At 41.2% G+C, this 27,779-nt stretch overlaps 1 protein-coding gene across 3 annotated transcripts in view; it reads left to right on the top strand.

Moving 5' to 3' along the window:
* AFG1L (AFG1 like ATPase) overlaps window positions 1–27,517 on the top strand; it is a 150,078-nt gene extending 122,561 nt beyond the window's left edge. For 2 of the 3 annotated variants that reach the window (XM_050951407.1, XM_050951405.1), the window contains 3 exons: window positions 21,977–22,117; window positions 24,273–24,386; window positions 25,513–27,517. In XM_050951407.1, coding sequence (XP_050807364.1) covers window positions 21,977–22,117; window positions 24,273–24,386; window positions 25,513–25,641 — 384 coding nt within the window. In that variant the 3' untranslated portion in view covers window positions 25,642–27,517. The remainder of the gene's footprint in view (window positions 1–21,976; window positions 22,118–24,272; window positions 24,387–25,512) is intronic. The other variant, XM_050951406.1, reaches the window with a different exon arrangement.
* Window positions 27,518–27,779: the final 262 nt, after the last annotated feature.

Below are 27,779 nucleotides of genomic sequence, written 5' to 3'. Positions count from 1 at the left end.
TAGTCCAACAATTTGTGGTTGAAGTAGAGCGACTGTGTAGCTCAAAAGCTTGTCTCTTGGTCCAGTAAAAGATGTTACCTCACCTACTTTTCCTTTTTAGAAAGTCAGCCAATTCTGATTTAAAAACTCCAAGTGATGGAGAATGTTATTACATCCTTTGGAAATCTGTGCCAGTGGTGGTTTATCCTGTTAAAATTTTGTGCCTTGTTTCTAATTTGAACTTTGCTGACTTCAGCTCCAGCCACTGGCTTTTGTTACATCCATCTGCTAGTTTAAAGAGTCCTCTAGTGTGCTGATGCCTAAAGACTGATCAAGCCACCTCTTGACCTTCTCTTCAATAGGCTAGTTAGATTGATTTCCTTTAGTCTCTTAAGGTAAGGCAAGTTTTCCAGACCTCAGATCTTGACAATTTTCAACGTGTTTTTTACATACCTCCAGAAAGACACAAACTTTTCCTTTTTGTGTGAAATAAAAAACCTTTTCTCTTTTGAGATGAGAATCTGAGCAACATACCAAACAGCTTTCTTACTCCTAGAGCAATGAAGTAGGGATGACATGAAAATACTTCTAATAAGACATACATTTCAGTAAAATAATATCTTTGAACTCTGTTGTTTATTAGAGAGCCACGGTAGCAAACTCCATATACCTTGTTTGGTTAGTTTTTTTACATACGTTTTCCTGAAGAACAAAACACAAAAATAATGCCTTTCTGTTCAGTTTCCTGAGAGAGGATAATATTCTGAGGAAGTATGTGATTAATTGCACAAAGTGCTTCAGACATAGGAATTAAAAAGAGAGGGGTTTTAATTTTCAGAAAAGGTCTAACATTTTTAATGTAATATCTTAAAAACTATTTGGTTTATAAACTCCAGATTTTTTTTTTATTCACTGATCCCCAATCAAGGCCAGTGCCTTTGAGTTTTCTGTGGAAAGTTTGATGGTTGATTTTTGAGTTAACCAAGGCTCCACTGAGTTTTTTGTGGTTCCCTGTGTACTGTGGGACCTCCATTATTGGGGGCTGAGTTGGGAAAGAGCAGGATGAGTTATGCAGCCTAGAAACCATAGGGTAATGGATAGGGAAACCCTGAGTTCATGCCAAAGGTACTGGCCTCCTGTCCATCTCCCTAAGATGCATGTGGATCTCAGGAGGGCCTAAAAATTCTGGTGTGGAACCTCTTTTTTGTTTCTCCAAGGTTCAAACTTCTTCTTCCCATAGAGTGATTTAAGGGAAATGCCACCAGGTCTCTTCCCTAGGACCTTTCTTCTATGACTTTTTTTTACAGTGAATGGACAAAGGCAGGCCTACTGGTAGACATTTGTTTAATAAAAGCAAAAGTGAACTTAGGAAACTTTCCATATAAAAATGATCTTACAGTCATAAGTCCCTGTATAGTAATTTAAAACAACAGTAACAAGAAAAGTTACACATTTAAAATTCAGAGGATTGAGAGTTAATTTTTACAATAAATATGTGAAAAATCAGTTAATGAGGTTGTTTTTTAAAAAAAAAAAACCTGAACAGTGGATACTGACAATGCTCAGGGAAAGTTCCAATTCCGACTTTAATTTTAACTTTTGTTCCCACTTCTCCTCTTAACAATAAGTGAAACTGCTCAGAGAATCCACTTCGTCTCATTGCCATTATGAATTACAATGGAGCAGGTGGTGTTGGGATCTGGGAAGTGGAGCTTATGGGTAAGGAACAGGGAAGTGGAGGTGGCGGAAGACTGGGATGAGCATTACTTTTGGCATTTCCTAATTTTTGAGTGCTTGATATTGCAACCTTAATAATCTTCTTTTGACCAAGTTATTTTCATATGTAATTTCCTAGGTTTTTTTAAAAAGCAAACTGAAAACACAGATGTTCCATTATGTGGAACCATATTGATCCCCCACCTCGGTCATCAGTGGGTTGGGACCTTTAGATCTGCAGCAAAAACCTCTACCACTTGACCTAATGGCTGTTGTCCTCCCTGTGCCACTAGAGGGGTAAGAGAGACATTCTGCCATTCAGTTTTACAGCTGTTTGCTAGACTGCAGGAGCATACTGAGACTCAGGAATCCTGGGCTCCTCTCCTCTGATCACCTCTGTCCCTATTACCACTTCTGCACCAGTTCTTGCCCTTGTTTCTCACATCACGTCTCTCCCACCTCCCTCATTACACTGCTCCTCACCCTTCACATTCAAGTTAGGCTGCTTTCTCCTCCGGCCTGCGCACCAGGACAATGAGCACTAAGAACATGCAGGTGAATAAGAGTGGTAAACAGGAGTTTTTGAGGGAGGATCTGTAGATCCTGTGCTTGGAGGAAATTGGACGTAGTGGGTTGTGTGTGTGGTCTGTTTGTCTTAGTAAGGACTGTGAGGCTGGGGTTTGGAGCCCCTGAATTGGCCAGAGAGATCTATTTGGTTTGGCCCTGTGAGGACTGTGTGGCTGGGATCATGGGTCTTTAAATCCAACTCAGTATTTGAAGTCTGTGTGGTTAATCCCTCCCTGTCAGTGAGGGGATGGAGCTAAGCAGCGAAACAAAAGGTCAGTTGCTAGGCGAACAGAGGAGTTTCAGAGAGAGTTCACAGGACAGAGTGTGGTTCCTTTTGTTTAGGTATGGCTCTACACCAGATGGTGAATATGGACAGTGAGGAAATACCTGTTGTTACTTGCCTTGGATGTGCTCTTTTCCTTTTGCTGGTAGATGGAAGAAATTTCTGGTTTATGAAGTGCAAATTGATAGCCATACTGGAGGAGAAGATATGTGTTTGGAGTGAGATAGTGAAGACTTATTAGACAACCAGATCTAGAAATCATTACCATAGACACCACAAGAAGAAGGCTCAGTGATAAGGGAGCCGAAGAGAGCAGAAACCAAACCGGACTGGCAATTTATGACCAAGAGGGGAAAGAGAACTAAGAGGCAATCATCCCAACTGGAAGCATTGAATCTTTGTGAAATCTCAGGGAGTCAACTACTGAGGAACAGAATAGAAAGTCACAGGGGACATATGTACTGTATGAAACAAACTACCGAGAGAGGTTCTTTAGCCATCCTAAGAAGGCAAGTGATCATTGCCAGCAACACCATATTAACAAGAATGTACAGAAAATTCAGCAAGGGACGCTAGGACAGCAGGACAATACACTGTCTTCCCAGAGCAAAAATAAAAGATTAATGGAAGGATGAGACCGGATTATGAAGTTGTCTGGCAAGTGTCCACTGGTGGTGATGCACATTGGGACCAGTTACATGAAATCATAAAATCATAGGAGTGAAGGACTGGAAGGGAACACAGTAGGTCATCTAGTCCAGTCCCCTGCACTCAAGGCAGGATAAGTAATAACTAGACCATCCCTGGCAGGTGTTTGTCTAACATGTTCTTAAAAACCTCGAATAATGGAGATTTCACAACCTCTCTAGGCAATTTGTTCCAGTGCTTAACGACCATGGCAGTTAAGAAGTTTTTCCTAATGTTCAACCTAAAGCTCCCTTGCTGCAATTTAAGCTCATTGCTTCTTGTCCTATCCTCAGAGGTTAAGGAGAACAATTTTTCACTGTCCTCCTTGTAACAACCTTTTATGTACTTGAAAACTCATGTCACTCCTCAGTCTTCTCTTCTCCACACTAAGCAAACCCAAGTTTTTTCAATCTTTCCTCATAGGTCAGGCTTTCTAGACCTTTATTCATTTTTGTTACTCTGCTCTGGACTTTCTCCAATTTGTCCACATACACCTCTACCTCAATATAACGCTGTCCTCAGGAGCCAAAAAATCTTACCGCATTATAGGTAAAACCTTGTTATATTGAACTTGCTTTGATCCACCAGAGTGCACAGCCCTGCCCCCCCGGAGCACTGCTTTATCGCGTTATATCCAAATTTGTTTTATATCGGGTCGTGTTATATTGAGGTAGAGGTGTATTTCCTGAAATGTGGTGCCCAAAACTGGATGTAATACTCCAGTTGTGGCCTAATCAGCGTGGTGTAAAGTGGAAGAATTATTTCTTGTGTCTTACAACGCTCCTGCTGATACATCCCAGAATGCTGTTTGCTTTTTTTACAACAGTGTTTCACTGTTGACTCATATTTAGCTTGGCTGTGTGGAACTACACAGATTATAGAAGCCTTCAGGGACCTTGGAATAGAGCTGAACAAGCTGAAAGTCCAAATGAGCTTCTCAGAGATCCTTCCTTCTGCTGAGAGAAGGCAGAAAACAGAAAATATTGGGGGGTGAACCATTGGCTGTGTGACTGGAGTGAAGCTGAAAGTTTGGGTTTTGTGGAACATCAGGCCACATTCTTGCTGGAGAAGGGGCTGAACAAAGAAGACAACTTGCATCACACAGTAACTATTTTGAGCCTCAATATGATGGAATCATATATTCCAAGACCAGAAGGGATCACTGTGATCATTTTGCTCTGAGCTCCTGTATAACACCAGGCCATGGAACTTTTCCAAAATAATTCCTGGATCATATCTTTTAGAAAAAGATTAATTAATGACTGGCCTGAATGTTGGTGGTTGCCTAGGGATCAAAGATTCTGACTTAATATATTCAATATGGGCAAACCGGGGACAGTCCCAACTAATCGTATGTATACCTGGTGCTTAAAGAATGAAATGGTGCAATAAAGAATGAGTATAATTAATGCCAGTCAGCATGGTATCATGGAAACTAGATCTTGTCAAACAAACATGATTTCATTTTTCGATGAGATTATAAATGTGGTTGATAAAGGTAACGGTAGATGTAATTGATTTTTGTAAGGCGGTTTGACTTAGTACTGCATGACATTCTGAATAAAAAATTAGCACTGTATACTATCAGTAAAGCACATGCTAAGTGGGTTAAGAACTGTCTAAATGACATATCTCAAAAGTAGTTGTCAATGAGGTGGGTGTTTTCAGTGAGATTCCACAGGGATTGGTACCAGGCCTGATGCTATTCAACGTTTTCATCAATGATCTGGAAGTAAATATAAAATCAGTCATGATAAAATGTGCAGGTGACACAAAGATTGGCAGAGTGGAAAATAATGAAGACAGGACAGTCGGAAAGGGTATATCTAAACTGTGATGAACCACCCACAGCACAGTCGTGGCTGGCCCAGGTCTGAATCAGGCTTGCCAGGCTCGAGCTGTGGAGCTGTAGAATTGCAGTCTCGATGTTAGAGCTCAGGCTGGGGCTTGGGCTCGGGGGCCCTCCTCCCTTGCAGGGTCCCTGAGCCTGGGCTCCAGTCCAAGCTCTAACGACTACACTGCAGTTTTATAGCCCTGCAGTCCAAGGCTGGCAAGACTGAGTCAGCTGACCTGGGCCAGCTGCGGGTCTTTTACTGCAATGTAGACATATCCATAGAGTGATCTGTGTCACTGCATTCCGCTTTCCTAGAAATACAACTTTGCATTTGACTATATTCAAATACATTCAAATAAACTGTTTTAATACATCCAAATACAAAGTTATACATCTAAGAACGAGGAATACAGAACATATCTGTAGACTGGGCGACTGTATTCTGGAAAGCAGTGACTCTGAAAAGGATCTGGGGGTCATAGTGGACAAGGAACTCAACAAGAGAGCCCAGTGTCATGCTGTGGCAAAAGGGACTAATGTGATCCTGGGCTGCATAGGGAAGTTATTTTATCTCTGCATATGGCACTAGTGAGACAGACATGGGAATACTGCATCCAGTTCTGGTGTCCAGCTGCCCCTGGACTCTCAGCTCCACAGTGCCAGAAGACCAGCTGTCCCCTCAGGCTCTTGGCTACCTGCTGCCGGGAGCCCAGCTGCCCCACCCCACCCCAGGCTCTCAGCTTCCTGCCAAAGCCAAGCTCCCAGCTGTGAGCTCCTTTCATCAACCTAACTCTGTAGTGTAGACCAAGCCTAAAACTTAGGTCAACATAGCCACCATGCTCAGGAGAGTGACAAATCCACATCCCAGAGCTGTAGTTGTGCCAGCCTAACCCTTGTGTCAGTGCAGCTTGGTCCATGGAAGAATGCTTCTGTCAACCGAGCTATTGTCACTCAAGGAGGCAGAGTCCCTACAGCAATGGAAAAAAACCTTCCATCATTGTAGGCTGCATATTCACTATGGGGTTATGCCAGCATAACGTAGCCCTGTGGATATACCGCTAGAGTCCCCTTAGTGTAGACATGGCCAGAGAGTCTCCCTACTCTCTATTCTGGTGCCTCTCACCACAGTAGTGCTCTGCAGTCAGGAGAAGCAAATACAAGAAAAGTCTTGTTCTGTTCCTGCAGTCCTAGGGTGGAGCATGCTCAGTCACTCTGACAGTGTGCTCAGTCCAGTCACACAAGCAAGTTGTGTGAGGATGGAAGTATGCTCAGTGTATATGGCTCTGCTGAGCATGTATGAACTGTTATCTTCAGAGACGTATCATTTAATCAAATTTGGTCAGATTTTCACAGGAACAGTGCAAGACATATGGACATGTCGTCACTGTTCCAAAGCATGGCGGCACTAGAACTTCTCAATGAAACAGTTATAAACATTTAACATGGGCAGAACAATATTTTTTTTTCTTAGCTTCATTCTCAAACAGCAGAATAGTTTTAGGCTGAAACTTTCCAAAAAAATTCAGCCTAAGGCAGCCATACGGTATGGAAAATTTATAGAGCACATCACCGGCCACCGCCAATACCAAGAGTGAGCCGGCGTGGCTCTGTGCACCAACGGGGGGAGGAGGCCTATAAACCCCCCCTACTGAACCATATCCCTAAGCCCTAAAGCCACCGAACTAGATTCCACCATGCGAGGGTCATCCTGTCCCCATTACCCGGCCTGCTTACTTATACCCATGACTGCATGTAACCCACTGTATGAGCGATGTACCCTCACTGCTTCCTTACTGCTTCTTGATCCCACCCACCATACACCCCGCATTGGGGGACCTTGCAGACTGTATATGTTATGTGCTAACCAATTCCCACATACCAGCGTCCCCCTATACTCTGTATGTTGCCCCCAATGACCAACAACTGACGCTTTGAACTCTTTGTATCATTTTTATTTAAACATTCTCTAATATACTTATAAGCAATTGAAAACATGGTTTTATAACAGAAAGTAGCTACCATTGCTACTGATAATTTTCTATCTAATCTATCTCTGATGTTGTCTTACCTAAAATAAAATATTGTGGGGTAGACATCTTTGCATCTATAGCACCTTCCCCCTGAGGTCCTCAAAGCATTAAACAGAATGTTAATCAATTAAGTCTTTTTCTCATTTATCCTTGGTTTATCATGTCCAACAACATAACATAATTTAGGACAGGAAAAATAAGTGAGAGTAGCAGAGAGTATCAGTTGTCCTTGGAAATTCTTATTGATTGCACTGTAATGTTGCTGCTCAGAAGATATCGGGTGGAGTTTTCCCATACAAGAATATGCCAGCCGATATGGTCTGATACGTGACCATCTCCTTGGCACAAAAGCACAGCAATGAACTTAACACATTACAGATTTTTCTCAAACCTACTAGAGCCCTTGCATGTTCCAGAGTGCCAGAACTCTTTAATGGGTCTATGCTGGAGAGGATGTGTGAGAGGACAAACTCTCTTGCATAAGTTGTAGAAACAAGTTATTATTTACCGCCTGAGCACAAAGTCAGACTTGTTCTCCATAGCAGTATGTCATAAATTTGAGTCTTAGGTAAACTCAGGGACAATTCAATCTGTAATGATACAAGTACTGAAATAGGTAGAATTCTCAGTTATGATCAACTAACATAGGATCATGAAAGCAGAAAGATAAGACAAACATATACAATTAATTATTTGGTTTATTGGTTCATGTGACAGAATTCAAGAACATAATTTATAACAAAGCAGGATGAAAGAGGTTTAACCTATTTGGATGCTTTAAAAAAATCATGATGTGTAACAACCTTTCTGTACTTCAGACCCACCAAAGATTCGTGCTGGTAGTTCAGAACCGGCCATGACCTGCACATAAACTTCTACCATTTGGAACTGATACCATAATTTCATTTTTCTTTGTTCCAAGACATTTCTCAGTGTCCTCTGACGTTACAGAATATAGCTGTCTGTTTTTATAAAACATCTATTCTTCAACATCCTCTTCTGTTCCAGGCTCTGGATAAACAAACAGACTTAATTAGTTTGAGGTACCTGAGAGAAGTGGTGAGCATGAGTTCTAAAGGTGACATTGACTCCCTTACATGCTCTGTGCCCTTGGATAGGTCACTTAATCTCCCTCCCTTTCTCTCTCTCTCTCTCTCTCTCTGTCTCTCTCAGTCACTACACCTCTATGTGAAGAATAAACTTAGCTACATGACAAGAGTGTTACAAAGTTTAGTTATGTCAGGTACTATATACCAGTGGTTCTCAAACTTGGGCCGCCGCTTGTTCTGGGAAAGCCCCTAGCGGGCCAGGCCAGTTTGTTTACCTGCCGCATCCACAGGTTTAGCCAATCACAGCTTCCACTGGCCGTGGTTCTCCGCCCCAGGCCTCTGGGGGCTGCAGGAAGCGGCGCAGTCCTAGGGAATTGCTGGCCGTGGCTTTCTGCCACCCCCATTGGCCTGGAGCAGCGAACTGCAGCCAGTGGGAGCCACGATAGGCCAAACCTGCAGACGTGGCAGGTAAACAAACCAGCCCAGCCCACCAGGGGCTTTCCCTGAACAAGCAGCGGCCCAAATTTGAGAACCACTGCTATATATCACACAAAGTGCTATATTATACACAAAATGTTTGCAAAGTGCTATAAATCACACAGCTAGTATGTAAAGAGAAAGGTTGCAATTAAAATGGAGTCCAAGGAACAGGATCCTGTCAATTAAATATCCCCTATAATTATCACTAATTACCAGATTTTAGAAGACTTTCAGCTGGATTAGACCAGATGCCTTGAACTTAACAAAACGTTAATAAACAACATCTTTCCTTCCTTACACATTTGGTCAATCAAAGAGCTATGATAATGTAAATATATAGAGAGGTCAAATAAACATTTCTCCCTCATTTATTTTAAAAGCACAGATACTAATTGGATGTAAAATTCTCAAATTTGCCAACTGAAAATTATGAAAGTGCAAATAAAATATCTCCTGAGACTGAAGACACATGAAGTTTTTCATGACTGTGTGGAAAGTCTGTCTTTGCCTCTGCTTTTTCTTCCATTCTATTTTAGTTACATTTGACCTTGCTTTAAAATTGATAACTGCAACAACTGTGACTCTTCAGTCTTAGTCTAGTATAAATTAAATAGATAGAGGTATACATTCTAGATACAGGAAAGTTCTCCTCATTCGTAAGGATTAGAACATATTCTAGCTGCTCTCAATATTGCCTGATGCACCTTTTAAAGATGCTCTCACCTATGCATAGCAAATGCTGCCCTCTGCTGGCACTGTTAACTTATATAATGTATCCAGCACATCTTAGCCTTGGTTTACACTATAGTTATGTCGACGTAAGGCAGTTTATGTCGACCTAAGACCTTGTCTACACTACAAAGTGTCAACACTCCACCCCTGAGCAAACGTTTCCCCCTTAGCTTCACAAAGATTATGCAACATACAACATGCGGCTTAGACCATGGGAGTATTAGCCCCATTGAGGATAATCACCAAAGCACCTTTAATCTGCCAAAGGCACATTCTACTGTCATCCAGCACCTACTCAGCCTGTTGTTGAACTGCTTCCTACTGCTGTCCAGGTTTCCCATATAAGGTTTCATGAGCCACATCTGTAAGGGATACACTGGCTCTCCCAAAATCTCTATGGGTTTTTCAATATCCCCCACTGTAATCTTCTGGTCTGGAAAGAAAGTTCCCGCTTGTAGCTTTCTGTACAGGCCAGTGTACCTGAAAATGCTTGCATCATGCACCTTCCGGACTACCCCACATTGATGTCAGTGAAACGCCCACAGTGATCCACAAGCACCTGCAACACCATGGAGAATATACCTTCTGACTGATGTACTCTGTCACAAGGTGGGCTGATGTCAAAATTGGAATGTGTGTGTCATCTATTGCCCCTCCACAGTTAGGGAAACCCGCTTCTGCAAAGCCGTCCACTATTTCAAGCACGTTTCCCAGAGTTACGGTCCTTCATAGCATTATGCAATTAATTGCCCTGCACACTTGCATTAACGCAGCCCCAACGCTTGACTTTCTGACTCCAAATTGATTTGCGAGCAACCGGTAGCAGTCTGGACTCACCAGCTTCCACACAGCAATTGCCACACACTTCTCCACCAATAGGGCAGCTCTCATGTGATTAACTGCACTGCCATCTGTGACATCTTCATGACAGTTATCAGTGCACAGGAGAGCTGTGCAAGAGCCATCTCTTTTTACAAAGATGCCGGGATGCACAACAAACAAGGACCGTTGAAATATGGTGTGAAAAAAAGCTGGAAGCCCATGGAATGCTTGGACAGAAAGCGATGCATCATGGGACATTGAGCCCAGTCCCAAGATGCGTCGTGATCCACTCTGTCCTCTCACAAGACCTAGCAGCAGAAGGCGTCGAGCTGGACTGTGGGATAGGTACTCACAGTGCACTGCTCACACTGTTGATGCTAGTGCCCCAAGTGTGGACGCGCTCTTCTGACAGAGAGAGGGGGTGTGAACATGCCATACCGATTTTATTGTTATTGAGCTTCGACATAACTTTTGTCAACAAAACTCTGTAGTGTAGACAAGGCCTAACTCTGTCAGTGTACACGTTACAGCCTTGCTCCCGCTGATGTAAGTGCCCTACTACACCAACATAATAACTCAAGCCCTATGCCTCTCGTGGAGGTGATGTCGATGTAGTTAGGGCACTGCGTTACTTACATCTGCTGTTGGCTGTTTCTTTTGTCCATTTCACGCCTCCATGCTAGAGCCATGAAATAGACAAGAAAGTCCTCCCTGATCTCAGCTGGGCTGTTGCCATTGCCCAGGCTCCCCACTCTGAGCTGGTCTGCCCCCATGCTTCCGTTTCTCCACTCCCAGCCAGTCTGCTGCCCAAGCTCCTCACTCAGAGCCAGGCTGCTCCCGGGGTCCCAGCTCCCTGTTCCAGACCAGGAGCCCAGGTGCAAACTGGGGTCCTGGCTCCATACTCCCTACTGGGAGCCTGGCTACACCAAAGCTCCCGACTCCCCACTGGGAGCCCAGGCGACTCCCTCACTCCCGGAGGGAAGGGGGAGGCAAGATTCTGCGTGGCTGCCCCGCTCCCGATGGGGAGCAGGGAACTGAGAGCAGGGGAGGGGGTAGCCGGGCTCCCAGTGGGGAGCAGGGAATGGAGAGCGGGGGGTGAGTGAAGCAGCTTGTGGGGAGCAGGGAGCCAGGAGCCCATGGGGCAGCTGGGCTCCTGGCAGGGATCTGTAAGTAGAACTAAGAGACCCCGGACTCTCAGCTCCCTACATTGCTCCTCTTAGCTTGATGTTAGTGCTCCTGGTCAGGACACACAACACCGACCAAAGAAGGGGAGTGTGGTGGTTCATGTCCACAGTAATTACTGCCATGGCTGTAAGTCAACCTAATATAGTTCGACTTAAGTTTTCAGTGTAGACATGCCCTTACCCTATTTTTACATTGATAATCTAACTTTATGCTCTGATGTGCTATATATATACTGCATTTTCATTATTATCCTAAGTAGTTAAACAGCTCCTTCCATCCAAGAATCTCAAATGTTAATTAGCTTGTCCTATCAACATCAGAGTAAAGTATTTTTATAATACCCATTTTGTTGATGGACAAACTGAAGAACAAAGATTAAGTGAATTGACCAACATAACTTATACTGGTGGAGAACCAAGGATTCCTACCAGTCCTGGCCTCTCACCACTAGATCACATACTATTCTATAGCAAAGTAAAATAAAAAAAAAAGTGATCAATATCTTTTAAAGTGTTTCCACCGTGTTTTTAGTTTGAAAATTGTTTTGCCTCCTTGTAACCTGCAAACTGTAATTTACATTATATTTATTGTTTGTAGCGCAGCAGTGCTCAAAGGCTTCAGTCAGGATTGCCCCACTGTGCTAGGGGCTGTACGTATTTATAAGAAGACCCAGTCTCTAGTTTGAATAGATTATACTTTAATATGAAAGCAGATGCAACAAGCAAATGTTAAAATAGAGAGACCCTACTCACTCATTCTGTATCCAGAAACAACTCTCAATTTCTTTGGGTTTCATTTCAAATTGGCAACCTTCAGCTTATCCCAGACCATTTGTGAATGTTTTTAAAGCACATCTGGATATCATGTAAGTATAGCACACAGGCTGAGAGGGGATGCCATGTAATACTCTCTCCATTAGCCTCTCAAATATAATTGATTCACTGCACAAGCCAAAAGCTATCACTTCAAACTCCCATAAGCCTTGACCTGCTATGGAAAGCAGTTTTTTCCTTAGCTTTTCGATTCAATTCCACTTGCCAATACCCACTTTGAAGATCCATTATGGAAAACCAAATTGAACCTGCTAGGATATCATCTATTTGTGCTTATGGATAAGAATCCTTTAAAGTGACTTCATTTCATTTTCTGTAGTCAACACAAAATCTGGAGCTGCTATCCTTTTTCCTAACCAATACAAGGGCCCAAGGACTGGTTGCAAGTTGATTATTTATGCCTTCCCTATACATTTCCGCAATGGCCTATAATGCCTTGTCCCTTTGCTACTGTTAAACCGGGAGGGGGTGCTTTAATGGGTTGGTTTCCTCTCAGTACCAACCATGTGCTGGATCAGTACAGTACAACCTATTTCTTTGCTGGATTCAGAGAACAGCTGAATCCTAACCAGAAAGTCTTTTAGACTCCCTGTTGTTCCTCATTTAACTGTATAACACTGCACTGGAACAGGTCCAATAGAAACTCTCGAGAGCTCACCTTCACCCTTTTCTCCCTTGTACTTTTACTTTGTACCAACTTTTACCAGATCTACTGGTTCACACTTTGCAACCATGGTTCGCTTTTTCAGTTTGCTGTTTCACGTGTCAAACATTAAGTAAACAAACGGATCAGTTCTTGTTTCAGGTCCACAAGAGCTTTAGCAGCTCAGATTCCGGGTAGAGACTCTTCCCCCCTTCCTGCTCCCCAAGTCTCAAAACAGGGTTCAGCTACTCCCCATCCTTGCCTTTGTTGGAAAACTACCGCAGCATGTAGCTGTTATAATGGTTTCTGCTCCTGGAAGCACAACTCCTCTTTCAATGCAAACCAATTGCCTACAAACCATGTGTATAACCTGGGCCATATCTTTAAACCACCATACCAGATCAGATCATTAGTCTGTCTAGTGCAGGATCATGTCTCTGGAAGCAGCCAATATCAGAGGTTTCAGTGGAAGGTGCAAGAAACCCCACTGTGGATCTTTTAAAGAGCAGTCAGCCCATATAGCCCATGTCAGTAGGTCAGCATGAAAATTTCTTAGAGTAAATCTTCAGACTGTAACTATAGGTAAAATGTAATCGCTGTCTTTTACCTTTAAATTCACAAAGCTGTCCGGTACACTTAAGCTGTCAACCATGCCTTGAGTTTTAAACTTTGTATACCATACTCCTCACCATGGTATCAGAGTGTTTAGCTATCTATGTACTTCATCTTCAACCTCAGACATGTAACTGAATCACAGCTCATGCCCCAAGTGCAATTATTTCTCTTTTGAATCATAATTGTAAGGGTATTGTCTTGATTCTGTGCATCATCAGCCTAACTGCTTACAGAAGAATGATTTCCCTGGAATCTGTAGAAATGGCTTTATAGATTTATGTTGTTCAATATGTAAATTCACAAGCATCTAGATTTTGAACCGTTTTTGACCTTTAGTAAATGTATCTATTCTAAATTTGTATTGTTGTGTACATGATTTTTAGCACTCAGTATTCTTAATTATCAACCACTAGTCTTATGTATTTCATTAAGGCTGGACCTGTAATCTATTTCAGCATCAATCAATATAATATTTTCCCTTTGTTTAGAAAAGGACATTTCATCCTAACTTATGTAAGGCATCTTTTATCTACAAAAAACAAGTTTTCTATAGGACATACTGTGTTGTCATTGCTGAGCGGAATGTTTTATACTCTTGCTAAATGAAGAGCTAGCTATCCATGTATCACTACCAGGAATATATAATGAAAATAGAAGAGTAACCCTGAAAACAGAACAATCTACAGAGAACACTACATAATAAACGTCCTACTTGAACATACATGATGATAGAAGAACACACATTAACTAGACAGAGAAACAAAAAAGTATAAAGTTAACAGCTCAGTCAGGCAAACTGAAGTGGACTAGCTTCTTGATCAGGAGGTAGCCCGTGTTAGTGCTAATGCATTTTGCATTAGTGTGTTGTTGATAAAATCTTGAGGCCTGACATCAGAGTTAATTACAGAAATCTACATGATTCTATCTCACCTGCATGTTTTACACAGGAGCAATGAGATCCACGGCAAATAAGACCCTTATCTGTGAAAGTTTATTACAGAAGGTCTGCTTAGCATATGAGATGGCTGACTGAAAATGACAAATGTTTCCTGAAGACTCCTGATCAATTTAAACTTCTTTGAGTCTTGATCAGCATTTTACAAAAACAAAAGGTATTCAGACAATACCAAAGAATGCACAACCAATCAAAAAGTAGATTTTAGTTGTTCCTATTTGGAAAATTATTCAGATACATCCAAGAGAGTTGAACTTTTTAATTGCTTAGATAGGGGGATGAGGAATATCATCATTACCTTGTGAAGGATTGGTATGAAGTAATCCTGTCTGAAACTTAAAAGATGGAGTAATATACTCAAAGATTTACTAACTAAAGTGCCATTCAGTAATCAATAAATCAGTCAACTTCTGTTATTTATGGAACAGGCTATATCAGTTCAGAATACTAATTATGGCTTGAAAAGTCCATTATATTAAGGCTTATGAAATGAAACAAAATAAAATACAACCTGTCAGACTTATAAAGTTTAGAAAGCCATCATTTCTCTATCAGTTGCCACCAATCTTTGAGTCTTGCAGGTGTAGATTAATGGTAGTCAGAACCTAATCAGTGTTGAGTGATTAGGAGCCTTTCAGAATGTGCAAAACTTCAAAAGTGATGTATTGCAGAAGGGCTCAGTATAATGCCAGCAGGGTCTCAGGTTTAACTAGACTTTTGAAGTTGAATGACAGGTTTCAGAGTAGCAGCCGTGTTAATCTGTATCCGCAAAAAGAACAGGAGTACTTGTGGCACCTTAGAGACTAACAAATTTATTTGAGCATAAGCTTTTGTGGGCTACAGTTCATGTTCTCTGTATGTGTATATATATATATATATATCCTCACTATGCGTTCCATTCTATGCATCCGATGAAGTGGGCTGTAGCCCTCAAAAGCTTATGCTCAAATAAATTTGTTAGTCTCTGAGATGCTGCAAGTACTCCTGTTCTTGTTAAGTTGAATGTATTTTTGCTTTATAAAAATAATACCCAGTTCTTTTACAAAACTTTTCATCCATAGATCTCAAATTTTGAAAGGCATTTAGGTGCCTAAAGATACAGGTAGACACTAGTGGGATTTGAATATGCACTTTTGGAAATCCCACTAACCACCTACCTGCATCTTTAGGCACCTAAATACCTTTCAAAATCTGGCCCAAAGTGCATTACAGAGTTAACAGGTGGGAACATGAGGCACAGAGAAGTGAAGTGATTTTCCCCAAGTCACGTAGCAGGCCAGTGGCAGAGCCAGGAATAGAACCGAGGTCTCCTTCTATTAGGCGACACTGCCTCCTTAGTAGCAAGTAGTACTTGGGTTTCTGTAATATTTACTAGTTTATACTTGTATGGGCTCATTCATATTTTGAAAGAAGAAAAGAAGTTGTTTTTGCCAGACTTAGTCTTCCATCATGAATCATGACAGAAGGAAGTGTAATTGTCTGTGATAGTGCATGGGCTCCATTGCCAGTGATATGCTGGCCACATCCAGATTTATATTTCTTCAACAGGTATGTCCAACACTATCACAGTGCCTGCCAGAGAGCAGCAGCTGGATGAGGACCAGCTGGCAATATGGGAGGGGAAGAAGCTTTTGAGGTGTTCTGAAGGGTTGGAGCCATGTTTTCTTGTGTTTGTACAATGACTAACAAAATGGGTCCCCAGTCCTGACTGGAGCCTCAGAATATTACTACAGTAGAAAAGCCAGAACCTCCAGTGCAGGTGTAATCTGGCCATAAAGCTTGTTTAACTGGCCCAGAGATCCTTCAGTGGGATGGCACCAATGTAGGGGTGCTTACGCCATGCACCCTCTATGCTGCCCATGTAGCAGGGACATGAGAATGGGGAAGGGGGTATCATCAGGATGCCCTCTGTCACATTAACCCACAGCTGCATTTTTGGCCTCTTCTGATATTACCTAATTTAAATTCAAACTGTTTAAACACAGCAGAGAGGGAGCTGCCTACCCAGAACAGCAGTACATTGGGGAGTGCAAAGATAAGCTTTAAAGTACCATAAAAGCATTTATAAATTGGGTAATTATTCTTATGCCTGGTTTACAGATGGGGAAAGTAAGGCCCAAAGTCATTAAGTGATTCATCCAAGATAACAAAACAAGCCACTGTTGGAATTAGGATTAAAATCCATTTTGCTTGTTTGCTAGGTCCATGCCCTTCTACACAAATTTGGAAAAGAAAAGGTCATAGAGTTCTTATGTGGAGAAAACTATCGCTCTTAGAAAGCCTGTCCAGGTCTGTCTTTCATATGACACTAATGTGATTAGTTTTTCCTGTTGCCAAGTGATATTACTGTCTACATCTCAGTTATAGCTAGGCAGGCATGCAGCTTGGGAGTGATGTCAAAGCTCATTCCAGTCAAGATAGAACAGGTATGGATGCCAGGTCTCTCTGTTCAGGAGATTTGCATAGCAGTTCCCATGGTGCTCTCTGTACATATTTACCAAGCACTATTGCTTAGATTTGGCTTCTAAACAAGAATATGAGTTTAGCTTATCAATCATATAGAACCTATTTCCAAACTTGGAGTGCCCAAGCTCATCTAGCCTTAGCTTTATTTGGTTTGGGATATTTCTTTGTTTAAATTGCCCACCTTTTGCATTGCTGAAGTACCTCAAGGTCTTTTTGCAATTGTTAGGAGGTATATTTTCGCTCTCTATAAACTGTGTGTGTGTATATATATTAGATCTTGATATACATAAAAACTAACCCTAGTTTATAAAAAACCTTGTTGCTCTTTACAGATTTGAAACACATTAGCCTTATTTTTGTCTGTTCTTCAACTATTTCAGTCTTCTGTTAAAGTTTAATTTGCATTATCATGCTTTTTAGTCTCCAAGGATGGGAGTCCACTGAGATAATTAATTGTAATTTTTATTGTCAAAGATATACATCTCAGTGAATGGTGACAGGATGGATGAAAATTTATGATTTTTTTAAAAAAATAAAAAAATCTGATGTTAAATACATTTTTCTTTTAAAAAATACACCTATTTAAAATTAATTGTGAGATTATGACAACCTATCTTAAATCACAAACTTAGTATAATGGATTAAAATAATTTACATTAAAAATATACAAGAAGAACATTTTCTGCCAAATTGCTAAAGAAAGTCCAACACGATGGAAGTTGTTCGCTAAGCACCTGGAAGCAAAATTTGTTGATGTGCTATACAGCAGTAGCAGGTTCAGAGAGAATATTTTCTTAATTTCAATGTATTCAACTAGTTCAATTCAATTACTAGTTCATTCAAAGTTTAGAAACTAACTGGGTGTTGAAAAGCAGGAAAGCTTGTTTTCGTCTTCTAATATATGAATAAAAATAGGGTGTGTGAGGATGAGAGCTACCAGTTCTACAGTCTTGAAGGACATGGTGACCAGAAACAATTAGTTCAATTCACTAACCATTTCCTTTATTTAATAAATCACAGAATCATAGAACTGGAAAGGACCTTCAGGCGACATCTAGTCCAGTACCCTGCACTCAAGGCAGGACTAAGAATTATCTAGACCTGAGGTGGGCAAACATCTGGCCTGCGGGACCATCCTGCCCAGCCCTTGAGCTCTCGGCCAGGGAGGCTAGCCCCCAGCCCCTCCCGTGCTGTTCCCCCTCCCCTGCAGCTACGCTGCCACGCAGGCAGTGCTCTGGGTGTCGGAGTGGCGTGCTCCTGCCGAGCAGAGCAGCAGCGTGTCTGGCTCCAGCCAAGCGGCGCAGCAGCCAGACATGATGCTCTGAGTGGCATGGTAAGGAGGCTGGGGGGTTGGATAAGGGGAGGGAAGTCCCAGGGGACAGTCAGGGGACAGGGAGCAGCAGGGGGTGGATAAGAGGCAGGGAGCAGGTGGCGGTTGGATGGAGCAGAGGTTCTGGGGGGGCGGTCAGGGGATGGGGAATGTGGGGGGTTGGATAGGCATGGGATCCCAGGGGGCCTGTCAGGGGGTGAGGGTGTGGATAGGGATCAGGGTAGTCAGGGGACTGGGAGGAGGGGGGTTGGATATGGGGTGGGGTCCCAGGGCGGTTAGGGGCAGGGGTTCCCAGGAGGAGGCAGTTAGGGGACAAAGAGCAGCAGGGGGTTGGATCGGCTGGGAGTTCTGAGGGGGCAGTCACGGGGCAAGAAGTGGGAGGGGGTGGATAAGGGGTGGGGGCCAGGCTGTTTGGGGAGGCACAGCCTTTCCTACCTGGCCCTCCATACAGTTTTGCAACCCCGTGTGGCCCTCCAGCCAAAAAGTTTGCCCACCTCTGATCTAGACCATCCCTGACAGGTGTTTGTCCAACCTGCTCTTAAAAATCCCCAGCCTCCCTAGGCAATTTATTCCAGTGCTTAACCACTCTGACAGTTAAGAAGTTTTTCCTAATGTCCAACCTAAAATCAGTTAATTTTAAATGCAAAACATGTTTTGATAAACTTACATAAGAAAAAAAGTATCTATCATGTTTAAAGTAGTTTTATTTAACAAGTAAAAATACAATTTTTAAATGCTGCTTCATGCATTTTTAATTGAATTCCAATTTCCATCCAAATGCAAGATGACACAAATCACAAGTAAAAAATTATCATCTATTTAAAAAGTCATTCACTATTTTCTAACAATTAAAAAAGAACAGAATCTGAATAATTGTATGTTAAGCTTTATAATTTCTTAAATAAAAATGTATGGATATAGTGTGTCATCCTCATTAACAAAAAGATGTATCAATTTTTACTAAACAGTGAGAACCAACCTTTCTTTAGGAAAATAAGAAATACAAATACAAAACACAATTAAAATAGATTATTTAAATCAAGAGTTTCTGCTTGCTCATTTAAATCACTTTGATTTAAATCAATTCACCTTGGTGGATGGGTGTTTGGTTTGGAGTTATGTCATATTTTGTACTTTTTTCTTTCCTTTTATTAATTGGCTTTTAGTTTGGGAGATTTGCCTCCATCTTTGAAAGGATTGTCCATGGAATGACAGGGCAGCCCAAATTACTACTTGAGAAGTAGAGTGCAAAACCACCCTATATGGGTTACTAATGCCTTAGAACTTGGAGCTGCAGTAGAAGAATGCTTAGTCTGGTCATGTGCTAGAATGGACCTGAGTGGTTACTCACCTATATGTTTCTTCAGAATTATAGATATGTGCTTATTATTATTCTCAAATACCACCAGGACACTTCCTAGTGTCCCTTACATGCATTCTGGAATGCAGAAGTATTTAGTCTTCTCTGCATATTCCAGGAGCTCTTCAGTCCTAGACGTGGAATAGGAGTTATCACTAGCTGAATCATTTGGTTATGGCCAACTCACTAATCCTTGGATGCATCATGGTATACATTGTCCATCATCTGCTCTGGCATACAATATGATTGATGTCCAGTTTGCTGGTATTTCAGTCAGATTGATCTGGTGTTAAACTGGAATGTTTCAGCTTGATAACTTCTGCAGAATTTCCATCCACAAATTCTTCCACAACTTCCTTAAACTTTTCCTGCTCTATCTGATACAGATGATGCAGCTGTTCTTTGTCCACATTCCAGCTGAGAAATACATCACTCATGGAAGGGGGAGGTGAAATGAAGTGAAAAATAAACTGTGCTTAATTTTTGAGTGAATATCTAATATATAACACACTAAAAACAGCTAAAGTACATATATACATTATTACTTTTCCATTATGTAGGTAATTGCTGTAGTTGCCATAGGAACGTTGCATGATTATGAATGGGAGGGGAAGGAATTCATTGCAACCCTTGAGATATTAGAGAAGTTTTAGGAACATCCATGCCCTCCTCTGCTCTGAAGGAGCTCGAAACTGGTTGCCTCAGCTTCAGTATTTCTTGAGAAGATCTTTCTGGAATGTCTTTCAGAACTTCACCCTCCCTTGTTTGTATAGCTTATATAGAAAACCTCTTCTCTACAAGATCGTAATTCTTGTGGCTCTCTTCCATTTGACTGATGCTTTGGATGTAGGGAGAGAGACTTGAAACCAAGGTTCTGGTCACTTCTAGTAATTAAAGATCTCCTACAATTTCTTGCAAGAGGAGAGGTGTGTGCCCTGAGGTCCAGGTGAAATTCCAGTTGGGTAATTGCATTTGGCCTACAAAAAACTTCCGCGGTAGTCTCAGTTGGATAACATTTTTTTACTTCCTGTTCTAAGATGATGTTTAGAGTTGCTGCTATGCACTGTCACCAATTTAATTGTAGAGGTAGATGCATTTTATTAACGGATGAAGGGATTTCTGTGTTTATAGAGAAAAATCCTGCATGTTCCATTCAAGGCACTGAACTACCTCTGTGAGTAAAGCAAATAGGATTTGGCCCATAAGTTGTAAATCAGTGTGCAAGACTTTTTCTTCTAAGCACAGTTACATACAAATAGCTCAATATAAAATATTCCCTGCAGTAAAATAGGGGTTAACTGTATTGGGGACATCATTGGCTACTGCAGGAAAAATTTACAACTGTGAACTTAGGTCTTGAGAGACACAAGATGGATGAGGTAATTATCGGTTATTGGATCACCTTGTGTGGGTGGAAGGGTCAGTCTTTCAACCTTCACAGAGCTCCTCCATAGACCTGAGGAAGAGCTCTGTGAAGCTTGAAAGCTTGTCCCCTTCACCCACAGAAGGTGGTCCAATGAAAGATATTACCTCACTCACCTTGTGTGTCTCATATCCTGGGACCAACGTGGCTACAAAAACATTGCAAACAGCTTAGGTCTTGATGTATAAATAATGCAGAAAATCATTTTAAACAAATTTGCTTGTGTGTTCTTACACACTGAGATAAATATCACATGCATCTACAGTTAATAATTACAGATCTTTAAATGAACATATAAATTTTTCATTAAAGCTTTTAATTCAGTATTAATGGTAGATCAAGTTTTGAACTGTATGTAATATCTTGACATCTCTTTTAAATATAGTTTTGCCAGAAATTTTGCTATAACTAAAGGTTTTTGTCTGCTTCCCCCGACTTTCAGAATCTGGAAAGTTAGACAATTGCTCTTAGTTCTGTCAAATACAATTCTAATTAAAATTTAGTATCTAAACTATGGATTTGTGTTTTGACTACTGATTTTGCTACTGAAAAGCATCAATAATGGATATTCCTAGTAGCAGTTCAAATTATTCATAATTTGCATTGACTTTGTAGCTAAACAATATGTTCAGTCTATTCCTCTGCAGATTTTGGCTTACTGCTATTATTATGTTTAAGATTGTCATGGGCTCATAATGTGTTGTCAAGAAGCAGATGAGAAGTTTTCAAATGAGCCAAATTCTAAACAATCAAGCACTATTAGGTTGAGACATCCGCAACAGGAATGGGCAATCAGAAATGGAAGACACTGAAACCGAAGCTTCTCTGAGACAAACGATATAAGGAGAAAAATAAGAAATATTTTGGAGTAGTTTTCATCCACCATGCTGTAACTGGATTTTGAAATGTAGGGTTAATGCCTCATTCTCTCTGTAGTGGGTGTTCCAATGATCACCTTTTTTTTTTTTTTTTTTTTTTTAATTTCAGCCAATTGGAGCTAGTGACTATTTGGAAATATCTAAGAATTTTGACACAGTCTTTGTTCGTAACATACCACTACTTACCATAGCAAAAAGGACCCAAGCTCGCCGCTTCATTACTCTTATTGATACATTTTATGATCATAAGGTGAGAACTAAGTGTTTCAGTTATGCATGTGTTATAATGTTATTTGGCCATTTTATAAATTAATCCTGTCTTCCATCGGGTAACAAGTAAGACCATCTTATTTTAGATAACATTGTCAGCTATAGTAGAATCTCACTTTTAGTTCAGTCACATGCATAGTTGGCACACACAAAAATGGCAGTTGCTCTGCATTTTTTGGCAAAGACTTAACAACAGAGGTAATATATTACTGAGATGAATAATTCTACAAAATTTGCTATGACCATGTCCAGTCAAGACTCACTGGGTGTCTTTACAATAATTCAAATACACAATAAATGTTGCAACATTCATTTTAAAAAATCAAGTCAAATAGACTGCTATCACCTGTTATCACTTGTAGTGCACAATTGTTTGCTCACCCATCCAGGACAGAGCTCCGTGGGGGCTGACCCCAGAGCCCACACAGAACCCCAGTGAAGCTATTGGAGGTCCATGCTGGTGGAGGGGTCTGCTCACAGGCAGCTCAGTGCAGGATCGGAGCTTTATTTTTCCACTAGGTTCAGTAATTGGCCAGGGGTCTCCCAGGCATTAGCGTGAACTAGCAGGGTCCTGCTATATTTTAATTTCTTCCTTTACCCTTAGTAAGAGTGGCTTGGGTATTGAGAGAGGAAAGAGGTCACTTAAATTTTTCATATTGAAATAGGAAGTAATGACCATGTCCAGAAAATTGTCTATGACTATTTAATAATGTTAAATATTATTCTTTGAAGACCTACTCCTATAAGACTCTCACTCTTGGGTTTGTGCTTCTTGGCACAATGCCACAAAACTGCCAGCTAATTCCAGGATTGAGAATCCTATGCGATGTCTTCAGAAAAGCAGAATTTCAGGCAATTAGTTTTCCTTTATTTTCATTTTTCAAAAACATAACTTACTTTGGCTTTTTTCCATATCTGAAATGTACATATTTTTCCTTATTAAAGGTACCTTCTCTTTAGAGTAAAATCTGGCCATTTCTAGACATTTGTAATCTATCAAATTTTTTTTTAAAAGTTAAAAATTATTATTAACGATTTGTAAACTGTGAGCTTAGCATAATACAACCATGTTTTAAAACAAACATCATTTCAGAATCCTTTCCTATAAAGTCCTCAATTCAGGAAAGCAAATAAGCACTTGTTTTAAGTCCCACAGATTTCAATGGGACTTAAGCATGTGCTTAAATTTAGGTATCTCCTTATTTCTCCTTCCTGAATAGGGATGTTTTACTGAATCAGGATATAAACAATTAAATGGGTGGTGTCATTCTAGTAACTAAAGAATGTGCCACTGAGTATTCTGGAGCTAAACTCATGCTAGATTTTAATCTGGAAGGCACCATTGGCATGTTAGCACAGCCAGTCAGGACTAATAATGAAGAGAATATTAAAGTGTTAATATATTTGTTAAAATGTGATATTAATTTTAGAAGAAACATTGATTGTAGATTTTAAATCAGGTTGCAGAACTGCTAATGGAATAGTAATGATAAATGCACCACTTAACTTGGATTTACAAAGGTTTCAATCATGGGGGAAGCAAAATCAGCACTATTAAAACAACAAAAAAGGCATTTCATATTTAAGCTGATCATTTTAAAAGAGTAATGAAAATATTAAGTTCCATCCTGTGTGTGATTATATATGCACAGACTTAAATATGTATGCAATCAGGAAATATCAGTTGAGATATCAGTCTTTTTCAAGATGATCATAAAGGCCCTGATTCACCAAGAAACTTAAGTACCTGCCTAACTTTAAGCACGTGAGTAGTCTTACTGAAGTCAGTTGGACTACTCTTGTGATTAAAGTTAGGAACCTGCTTAAATACCATGCTGAACTGGGACTGAATGCAGTGTCTTAGAAAATATGTATGCATGTATGGCATATGAATAAAAAGTCTGCACACTGTTATTCAGAAAAAGACCTGGTTAATTAAAGTTAATATCATTATTTATTTACTGGTCTCTCACAAGAGACTACATAATAAATCCACATAGCTGCAGTACTAGTGGGTGGGTGAAACTTCTGAAAGATATTTGGAAAAACAAACTGAAGTACTTTTAAGCTTTTTCCATAAAAGATGTGTGTAAAACACAAGCAATGGTGCCAATACACATTTCCCCCTATTTCAGGTACGTATTATTTGTTCTGCATTGACACCTCTCCAAAGCTTGTTTCTGCTAGAACATCATGACAGTGGCCTGGAGGAAAGCAGAATACTGATGGATGATTTGGGGTTGAGCCAGGTGAGTGATACCAACATCATCTCCTTTTGTTACAAAAGAGCATAATTGGCTTTGGTCTGAAATCATGGCACCATTGCAGGAGAAAGAATGAAGTAAACATTTAACAGATGGCTTGCTGCTGTGTAGTAGAATCCGTGCAGCACAGCTGTTACTTTTATCATTACATATTTTACTGTACCTGTATGGTCAAGGAATAGATCAATAGATATGGATCCATTTTGCATAAATCTATGAATCATTTTATATCTTAATATTCTATGTATTTACTCAACAATTTATGAAAATACTGACCCAAGCTTCACTCTGATGTAATTTCAGTGAGTTCAGTGGAGTTGCACCAGGCATCAGTTTAGCTCACGTTTAACAAGTGGAAATGACAAATAAATTGTCAGTTGTATCTCTTTGTAGAGATGCAGGGCTACCTTACAAATCTGTCCACTGGATCCTGGTCTGAGTGGCTCCTAATAAGTTTGTTTGGTACAAGGGAATCTACCTAGTTGTTTTATTACAATTGCTAATAACTTTTAAAATAATTTTTACTAGATCGCTCCATATAGGGCATTTTTCTGCAATTTTTGCATTTTTTGGATGACTCGAATGAAGCTTTTGGCCACGTGCATTACTGTGTACACAATGCAAGCAATACTGGCCCCCAAAAGTATTGCTTGTCTTCTGATTTGTTTAAATTCATCCGTTTTGGATTACTTAACATTTGTTATAATTTATTATTTAATTTTAAGGAAAGAATAAAACCGTATTTTACCAGTGATGGGTAATCAGCCATTAAACTGTAACAACTGTATGTTAAAACAATCAAGAAAATGTAGCTCTGTATTGAGTCAGTCAACAAAAAAGTGGAAGTAGGCGCCAACATCATCATTTTCCTTTTAGCCCACATATATTGCTTAGTCATATTTCAACAGAGAATTGAGTAGCTAAAACAGGGATTTCCTTTAACATTACTTTGAGGGTTTTTACATTTTATTTCCCTTTTGGTACCCTATACTGTCCACTGTCTTGTGTTATTTAGCTCTCTAAAGCATTCAGAGGTATAGTTTGGATGGGATGGTGATCAAAATAGATCTATGCCTCACAGTTCTGTGTTGTTTTTTATATATCAATCTAGGATTCAGCTGGAAGACTTTCCATGTTTACAGGAGAGGAGGAAATCTTTGCATTTCAACGAACTATCTCACGACTTACAGAAATGCAGACTGAACAGTATTGGAAAGATGGGGACAGAAGCAAAAAATAATTGTAGCTCAAAGATGAACAAAACCTCTCAGGACACAGAAAAAGTATATAAAGAAAAAAGATTCTAATAGAATTGGAAGCATTTTTAATATAAATGAATTGATTATTATTGCACTTGTCCTCTGGACCATAACTTTCCTTCTGCAATGTTTACATTTAAAATGTAAGAGCTTAGTAAGTTGTGGTTTTGGTTTTGTTAGGTTTCTTTGACACCTCCAGCTTGTGGATCTGTTATTATGCCTTTTATATTTGTTTTTTTTTCTCTAGTACAGCATGACTTCAGTATTCAACATGGTTAACTGTGTCCAGCAGCGGCTCCAGGCACCAGCACTCCAAGCATGTGCCTGGGGCAGCAAGTCGCAAGGGGTGCCCTTCCGGTCCCTGTGAGGGCGGCAGTCAGGCAGCCTTCGGTGGCTTGCCTGCAGGAGGTCCGCCAGTCCCGCGGATTCAGCGGCAATTTGGCGGTGGGTACACTGAAGCCATGGAACTGGTGGACCTCCCACAGGCAAGCCGCCGAATCCGCAGGACAGGGAATCTCCCGCAGGTAAGTCGCCGAAGGCAGCCCGCCTGCCATGCTTGGGGCGGCAAAAAAGCTAGAGTGTCCCCTGACTGGGTCAAGATCCTTCTTAGGCTGCAGCACAAGTCAACTATATAGGCAGGGGTCATAGTAAATCGGGGCTGCACATCTTAGTTTTTTATGCAGTATTTTTGTCATATTTATGACAGCTTGCACAAAAGAAAGATCAAAGCCACACAAATCAAATTTACTTGTATTTTATACTCTGCTCCCTCTAGAGTCAGTCTGTAAGATTCTAGAACTCCTGTGTCCTATCTTTTTTTTTTCCTAACTCTTACTAGGAGCCATCTGCTGAACTTCAAATTTCTTCTCTTCTACTGAAAAGATACGCATCATTCTCTGATAGTTTCCTGAGGTACATATACTTGATCATAAGCTGGTTCGTTTATAAACCGACCTCCCCCAAGATGGATAAGTAAAAATGAAAAATGTTTATAACCCGTTCATAAACCGACCCTATAATTCATGAGGTCAGCAAACTTTGGCTCCCCGGCCATCAAGATAAGCCCCTGAGGTCCGAGATGGTCTGTTACCTCAAGCAGCCACAGGCATGGAGGTAAACCTAAGTAAACAAAGCGACAGAGTGTCCCGGCTTGCCAGCTGCTTACCCTGATGGGCCGGGACAGCAACTGGTGGGGAAATTTTTTGAGGGAGAGAAGCTGGGAGTCAGGGGAGTAACCCCTGTGACCACCCCCCCACATGACCCCACCCCTTGCCCAGGACCCCCACACTCTCCCGTCTCTTTCCACCTTATCTGGAGAGGATGTCTGTGGGCAGTGCAGCCTGCATGTTCCAGCAAGCTGGGCCGGGTGGCACAGCTGCGGCATGCTCCAGCAGTGCAGCCACAGCCTGCTCTGGGGGCCAGGGCCAAGCGGCACAGCTACAGCCTGCCAGCCCCGGAGCTGCAGCTGCTTTGGAGGTTGGGGGGAGAGCAGCGTGGCCAGAAGCGGAGAGACTCTGGCCCTGCCTCTTCCTTTCTGGCTCTGCTGGCTGTGCTGCCTCTCCTTGCTCTCTCTGTTGCGGGGAGGGGCTGTGTCCCACCTCTCCCCCTCTATACCCGTTCATAAGCCGACCCCCTTCTCTGGTGCTTCCCTTTTTTACTAAAAAAAAAAAAATTTGGCTTATGAGCAAGTATATACGGTATTGCCTGCTGTCATTCTAATGAGGCTGCTGCTGCTTCATCTTACAGCCTGAAAGCCAAGGGCCTGATCCTGGGGACGGGATGAGCCTTAGCAGGAGGTGAGGGTGCTTGTCACCTTAAAGGGGCGAGGTCCAAGTAAAGAAGGGTGATTAAAAAAAAGAAACTATGCAAGGGAGAGAGTAAAATGTAATAGAAAAGGGAAAACTAATATTTTTTGAAGACTTTCCATCAAAGCACAAGAAAGAAGAGTCCATCTCTACTGCCAGCTGGGTGTTCCTGCCAGAAGGGGGGAAGTGGGGATGGGACTCCTTGGACCCTTGGTGCTTTCCAGCCTGAAAGTTCTAAGGCCTGGGCCCCACTACAGTTTCTCTTCTGTTTCTATTAACACCCATGTACTGGCCAGCGTCGACTTGGGCATGAC

Source organism: Gopherus flavomarginatus, chromosome 4, assembly GCF_025201925.1.
Source record: "Gopherus flavomarginatus isolate rGopFla2 chromosome 4, rGopFla2.mat.asm, whole genome shotgun sequence".
In the NCBI taxonomy this organism is placed as follows: Eukaryota; Metazoa; Chordata; order Testudines; family Testudinidae; genus Gopherus; species Gopherus flavomarginatus.
The sequence above is the reverse complement of the archived record's forward strand: the minus strand, read 5'-3'. Positions and strand labels throughout refer to the sequence as shown.